Here is a 7,851-nt window from a genome sequence, read left to right as displayed (position 1 = left end):
ACTCGACGGCACATAACAACAACAATAACAACAACAGTTTATCTTAAACTTATATTAAATTCAAATTGTGTTTATGAACTTTGATTACTTATAGATTTAGAGTTTCAGTTTAATATTCTATGACATTTTTAAAAATTTCATATATCTAGAATTTTCCTACTATTTTTCTATAACTAGAATGTGTAAGACTGACAATGTCTTCTAGCATTTATTTTTTAAAAAACTTTAGCTCAAGTTGCATGAAGAATCAATTTTTTAAATGCTTCTTTATGAAAATTTTTCCTGTTTTTCCTGCAACCATAGAGTCTATTCTATAGTCTGTCATTTCTTTTTTGGGATGTTAGTTTTCTCTTTGAGCTCTGTAGTCTAGGGGATAAGGTTTTGCCCTGCCAACTCAAAGGCACTGGTTTAAATCCAGCAACTTCTCAAGAAAAATAGGCAATATTTAGCCTTTGAAAATCCTCTCAAAGTCAGCTAAGAGTCGGTTCTGACTCCACTGTTTTGAGTAATGAGTAACAAAAATTAGTAATTTTTTTGTTGTTGTTGTTGATTGCTTTTGAGTCGAGCACGATTCATAGCAACCCTATGACAAAAGGCTTGAAGCCCCTCTACAGCTATCGACATTTATCGAGGTTCATAGGGTTTCCAGAGGCATATTATTTAGGAAGTGGATGTCACTCTGGTATAAAATAATTTCTAATATTCCCTTGTCTCCCTTGACTCTGGAAGTCAGCTGGCTAACTGGTGGGATGGTTGGCATCTCAATGGAAGCTCCTCTTGGTGGCAGTCAGGCAAGGGAAGTTTCTGGGGTCCTTTTTGTTGCATGTAACTGTACTTTATGCCCTTCAAAAGTGGGTGGGTGGCACTGACCCTTAGAGTAAGGGTAAATAAAGGTGAAGGATGCAGAGCCTGCTCCACGTCGTAGCTTAAAATCCTCCTGGGCCCTTGGACCTGCTGTCCTCTAATCTGCAGCCCTCAGGCCAGCCCTTAATTGTTTTTGTTGAGACATTCTTCTAGGTCCTAGAATCCTGGTATATCCACATGCAGTACAGAGGTAACTTGTGGTTGCTATGAAGCTTAAAACTGTGACACTGATGAGTCAAATGTGAGAATGGTTACCTATGGTAGACAGTGTTTGGTGGAGCTCCCGATTAAAACAAGCTTGGAAACAGGAGTGACATAATAGCTTGCCTCTGGAAACCCTATGAACCTGGAGAAAGGATGAAAGTTATACAGGAGGTGTCCAGGTCTTCCGTTCATAGGGTCACTATGAGTCCCCTGTGACTCAACGGCACTTAATAACAGTATATAGAGAGATCAGTTGGCCTAGTGGCGAGAAAGTCATGCTCCCTAGCTAAAGGTGGGTGACTCTCATCCTCAACCCTCAGGCCAGCCTTTAATTGCTTTTGGTGAAGTATTCTAAGCCGTATAACAATACCACATAGCATGAGGGAGTATTATATAGCTTCCACATTATATTGTTAAAGATTTTGGAGGGACACAATTCAGTCCGTGACAGATGGTTAATGAGCATTTATTCTTATTTTTGACTGTCAAGAACATAATAATGTTAAAATTTGTGCAGTTTTTGTATGGATATACACTTTTCATAGGTTTAAAGACTGAGGTATGCCTGATGCAAGATATGGTATTTTCAGTTGCTTCATATGTATCTGAAAATTGAACAAAGAATAAGAAAGAGTTAAGAGTTGATGCCTTTGAACTGTGATATTGGTGAAGAACATAGAACATATCATGGACTGCCAAAAAACCAGACAAGTCTGGGAGGATGTGCAGCCGTAGTGCCCCTTAGAGAAAAGGATGGGCTCACATACTATGAGCATGTTGTCAGGAGGGATCAGACCTTGAAAGGGGCTTCGTGCTTGGAAAAGGAGAGGGCCAGTGAAGGAGGAGATCTTCAGCAAGTTTGATTGACCGAGTGACTGTAGCAATGGACTACAGCATATCAGGATCATGAGGATATCACAGGATAAAGCAAGATACAGATATTTTGTTGATAAGTCCGCTTTGAGTCATATTAAACTCCATGGCACCTAACAACATCGACAGCATACACCTAGGATCAAAACTGGCCAGTTACATGAGCACTGCGTGTTTGAGTAACTGCCAATCTGTTTTCCACAGTTGCTGCATATTATTGCATATATATTGCAATATCATTGCATATTCCTACCAGCAATGTATGAGGGTTCTTTTATTACTTGTGATGTTGTTGTTGTATACCATGAGTTGGAATTGACCCACTGCTGACCCTCTGGCTGATTTTCAGAGACAACTAACTGCATGAAAGGAGATTGCCTATCCTTTTTCCCGTGGAGCAGCTGGTGGATTCAAACCATGTGCCTTCAGGATTGCATTTTAGTTTCTTGCCAACAGGCCACCAGAGCTACCAATTGCCATATAGCATTAGTTGCCATAACATGCTAAGAGTGGTATTCATAAAGATTTAATTTTGAAAAAGCTCATTCTTGTTATTTCTAACTACCTGGTACAGGCAGTACTTAGGTAAAAAATGAAAGGTTAAAGACAGATGAACTCTTAGAGACGTTAGGCTTTAAAAAAGTAAGCGACACAGTGAACAAAGACTAGTCCTTGAATTTGAGACTACCTGAATGTAGCTGGAAGCCAGATAAGCAAATGGAATCTCAATAACATTTGTGTTCATGGCAGTTTTTCTGTTTGTCACTAATTCTTGCACATTGAAGACAAAGATTGCTAACTTGCCATCCTCCATGATTTTTAAAGTTCATAGGCAGTTGTTTTTCATGTAAGAAAGTATTTTGTTGTTATTGTTGTTGGTAAGTACCATTGAGTCAGGACTAACCCCTAGCTGACACTACAGCGGGTTTTCAGAGGCAGTTAATGGCACAGGAGGAGATTTTTCACCCCTCTCAAAGCAGCTAGTGGATTTGAACCACCTACCTTTGTATTCTAATTTTATCATGATGATGAAGGTTTGGTTTGTGGCAGGTGGTTCTGTATACTGTTAACCTTAATAGTTACTTAGCTGGTCATATTACAATTTTAACTCGTCATTCTGTCAAAGAACTGGATCTATAGAGTTGAGTTTAAAAAGCTCATTTGTTCCAGAAATGATGTTATAGTTTATGTGTATTCTGTGTTTATCATTTATGTTAAATCATGATGACAAAATTAAAGTAGTGTTGATGCAAATAAATGGCACTGTGAAGTTTTAAAGTCTACTTAAAACTATTTTAGCATCTTAAAGAATTATCACTGTAAGTTTTATCCTGTTGTTTATTCTGTACTGTCAAGTCAGAACTAACTCATAGCTCACCCTCCAGAGCTACCTCTAAACTCTATGTTTTTGTTAGGTGCTGTTGAGTTGGAACCCACTCAGCTGGCACTCCAGTGAGTTTTCAAAGGTGTTGATGTATGGGAGGAGATTGCCCATCTTCCTGCCACAGAGCAGCTGGTGGATTTGAACCATGTTCCTCAGGATTGGCAGTGCAGCTCCCTACCACTAAGCCAGCAGAGCTCTCTCTATGCTATATTATTGTTAACATGTACTATCAATTTGGAACCGACTCACAGCTGGCCCTTCAGCAGGTTTTCAGAGTCAATTAATTGTTTGGGAAGAGATTGTCCATCTTTCTCCTGTGGAGCAGCTGATGGATTTGAACTCTACCTTCAGATTGGCAGTGCAACCCCTAGCTCCAAAGCCAGAGGAATGTAAAAGATATTAAATGGTTGAACATCAGTTTTTCATCATCTTTGGCAAAATAACAGAAACCCTGTATTCTGTTGACAATTGAATACTCTTTCAGGAGTATTTATAAAAAATCAGAAGGCAAAAAAAATATTTAAATGGTCTGGTAAGTGAAGAGAGACTAGAATTAAATGCTGGTATAATTAAAGTTAGTGGGGGAAAGTTAGTAAAAAAATCTATCCACTAATGAAATTGCTTCATGATTGGTTAGTTTTTGTGACTGAAGTTTTGAATTTGGGGTTTGTTTAGTAATTTTTAATTATTTTTTTAAACTTTAAATTCTCTTAAGTATAAATTATTTTATTATTGAATTTCTTTTCTTAAAAAGGGAAAGAATATACTCACTTTTATGCAATTGAAACAACAAAGGAGAAAAAAAATCCCTCAAAAAAAACCTCTGTAAAAAACCCAAATAATTTGTCAATACTTTAAAAATATACATCAATCATCAAGAACCATCATTATATTAAATATTCAAAGAAGTATATTCTGTTACTACTTTTCTTTCTCCCTCTAGTGGGCAGGAAGCATTTTTAAAATTAGGATTTTCTAATATTGAGTGTGTAGCAATATACAGTCTCATGTTTTTTACAAGTTAAGAAATGTTACTATTTTAGAATGATTAAAGAAAATGCTTGCTTTCTTTTTAGACATCATAAAGGATCTTTGAATGTTGAAGATGTTCTTACCAGCTTTGATAATACAGGAAATGTTTGTAAGTTATATACTTAATGTACATAAATATATTTAATGTTTTAAAAAGCAAATTTATCATTTTCCTCACTTATTATACTGACCAATGTTTGTGTTTATGTATGCAATATCATTATAGTGAACATATTTTAGAAACTTGTTGTTTTATGTCTTGCAAATTAAGATGTGCCAAGTAAATGCGTTCAGATGGTTTTGACACTGCGTGGTGTGTGGGAGAGAAATGTAGGTCAGAAGGAGCACTGGGCTGCTCAGTTCATCTCTTTTGTTAGTTGTTTCAGCAGAGGGTTTGGCTTTTTTCTCTTTGCTGTATTTGGATGCTTGTTTTCCCGATGCCTGCTTTCCACTTTGATTACAGAATAATCTCAGGGCATGCTCTTTAATGCTATTATACTTCAATACTAGAATGTTTTTGTTTTGTGAAGTACTATAGTATTATCAAATTTCTGATCTTTTCATCTAAGCGGCTCTACTGGTTGTGTGATTTGACCTGTTGATGTTGTTTCCTCTTTGATGGACGTTTAATTCATAGTTCAACACCTCTTATTATACAGAGATTCATGCTCTATAGTCAATTGAGAGAGATTTTTATAGTTAGAGAGATACTTAATTATAAAATAATATTATATGATGAGGAAAATCAGCTAAAATTAATTTTATATCACAAGGTTGACACTTTTCCATGATAGGAGATATGTACACCTTCATATTCAGTTACATAAGGTATGTTTCTTTATATAGTTAATTTTCAGTGAAAACTGAAAATAGCGCTCATATGTTTTCCTCAAAGGAAAATCCAAAAGTGTAACAACCATTTATTTTCACATAAAATAACATAATTCAGTTCTAGTATCGTTTTATCAAATGCTAATTTTACATCTGCAAAGAGTGATGTTCAGTAATACTGGGGCAGTAATTTTGTTCTTATGCTCATGCCATGAAAAACTTATGATTATGTGGAAAATATTTCTGGAGTTTTATCTAAAGAATCTGTAAATATCCTATATTTATCTTAAAGTGCTTACAATGATGTTGATTTCTTTTACATGAGTAGTGAGAGAGATGCTTTTTAATTTCTGTGTTGGCACTTACCTGAATTCTTTTCTATGTAGGCATGTCAAATATTTTTATTTGCAACCAGGGCAAGAATTGGATGGGGAAGCTAATGGTGGCTGTAAATCCTCCTTTAGTTTAGGGTGGTTGTTAAATTTCATTAAGTCAGATTTGTTGTTGCTTTTAGGTACTGTTGAGTTGGAACTGACCCATAGGTGATCCTCCAGTGGGTTTCCAGAGGCTGCAAACTGCACAAGAGGAGATTGCCTATCAATGGCTGATGGATTCAAACTGGGAGCCTTTGGGTTGGCAGCACTCCTTACCACTAGGCTACCAGAGCTCCCTGATGCATGTATAAATTAGAAACATGAACCTACAATGTAGAATTTTCTTATTCGGGCTGAGGGCTGAGTGTGAGTGGGTTGTGAATCTTGGTTCCAACTGGAACCCAGGATGGCCATATGCGTCTTGAGGAAAGACACGTAGGGAACTTACTCAGGGCTCTTAAGGCTTTCTTTTTGTCCCAAGTGGGTGTTAGCCGAGGGGACTTGCCAGATAGATTGGGAGTCTCTAGCTCAGAATCCTCCAGCATTTGGGTGTGCCAGAATTGTAAAATACTTTATGACCTGTTTTTGTTTTTTGTCAAACATTCTTCTAGGTTGTATAGCTCTGGTTTGTCCACTTGCTGTACAGAGGTAACTTGTGGTCACTGTGAAACTCAACACTGTGACAATGATGTGTCAAATGTGATAATGGTTACCCATGGTAGACAGTGTTTGGTGGAGCTCCCTGATTAAAACAAGCTTGGAGACAGGATTGGCATCTACTTACAAAATAGCTTGCCTCCAGAAACCCTATGAACCTGGAGAAATGATGAAAGTTATACAAGTGTTCAGGTCTTTCGTTCATAGGGATGCTATGAGTTGTTTATGATTTGATGGTACTTAACAACAACAACAGTGTTAAAATCAGATTACTTCTCCAAATGTCTCAGTATGAAATAGGGTCACTAACTGACAGCATTATATAGAATAAAAATAATTTCCTAAATAAAATCTTTTCTCTGACACTTTTTACCGAATAACTTGTTATAGCCAAGTTGATGCTTAGTGACACGTAAAAGTAATTGTTGAGTAAGAATATTTTTTCCAATGGAAATTCATGTTCTCTCTAAATTTTCATTAAAATAAAAAAAAGGAAAGTATTGGACCTCAGGATATTTAAAAATAAAAGAATATTTTTCCCTAGCTGTCATTGTTTGGCAGAAACATTTGGAATGAAACTTTGAAATGAGATCTGCCTACTTTGAATATAGCTGAGCAACTTAGATCATCTCAATGAACCTAAATTTTTATAGAAAATAATCTCTTTGGACTGGGTCACATGTATATGAATAAAGTATAATAGCACGCTGTATACCTCAACTGACACACAACAAATAGAAGCTGTTACTATTAGAGATAAGTAGCTCTAAAATGTTTTGGTGTTTTTTATTAAGGAAGAAAATAATATTTTTAAGTATTATTTTGATTTTTAAAAAATATGTTTTATTAATTGTTGCTGTTGTTGTTTAATGCCATTGAGTCGTGGACGACTCATAGCGACCCTATGAACGAACAGCCTGAGCACTGTTTAATTGAACTAATTAAAATAAAGCAGGAAAAATACTCAGGTCAGATTATCCAGGTAGGGCTTTCTTTAAAATATATTGTTGTAAGTACAGTATTCAGAACTTGATTATATTGCCAAATTATAAAAGTAGTGACACAAATAATGAAGACCTATTTAAACATGTTATTTGCTGTATTTTACTCATTTTATTTTAAATCAATACAATCAGCACTGACACTTCACTTCACAATAAACCATAAGAATTCCATTAGAATTAAATAAATATCTAGTCTAATTTTTAATTAACTAATACCAAGGAAGGCATAAAGTGTTTGAGGATTGGGAAATAATTTTTCACTTGATGTCTTAAGTTTTATACTTTATAATGATGCTAGTTTGTATTTGTCACTAGAAAGCCCAGCAGAGGGCACCACAATCATTATTCTTTCTCAGCGCAGGGTAATTGGAATAAGTAACTTGAATTGTAGTGGTAAGCCTTCACAGTGTAAATATATGAAGATGTGTTAGAACATTTTTGTTATCATTAATAAATGAAGCAATTTATTAAGAATTCATGGAGAAAAAAGAATTTATTGAGGATATGCTTTCTTGGATGATTTTTTAACTAATCACTTAATTTAGCTTTGATTTATTTTAATAATTTTTATGTCAGAAGAAACTCTGAAGATTGCACTGGAACGTAGAGAAGCCAAAGCACAAGGAAG

The 7,851-nt window shown here is 35.6% G+C and overlaps 1 protein-coding gene across 1 annotated transcript in view; it reads left to right on the top strand.

Annotated features, from left to right (window-relative positions):
* The window catches only part of CAMKMT (calmodulin-lysine N-methyltransferase), a 620,355-nt gene that overhangs the window by 12,990 nt on the left and 599,514 nt on the right, over positions 1-7,851 (top strand). The window contains exon 3 of the mRNA XM_006882313.1: positions 4,402-4,466. Within this exon, the coding sequence (XP_006882375.1) occupies positions 4,402-4,466 (65 nt within the window). The remainder of the gene's footprint in view (positions 1-4,401; positions 4,467-7,851) is intronic.

The sequence above is a fragment of the Elephantulus edwardii genome, unplaced genomic scaffold (assembly GCF_000299155.1).
Source record: "Elephantulus edwardii isolate Elephantulus edwardi_28Jun2011 unplaced genomic scaffold, EleEdw1.0 scaffold00019, whole genome shotgun sequence".
NCBI classification, from domain to species: Eukaryota; Metazoa; Chordata; class Mammalia; order Macroscelidea; family Macroscelididae; genus Elephantulus; species Elephantulus edwardii.
Note: the sequence above shows the minus strand (reverse complement) of the source record. Positions and strands in the feature narration are given on the sequence as shown.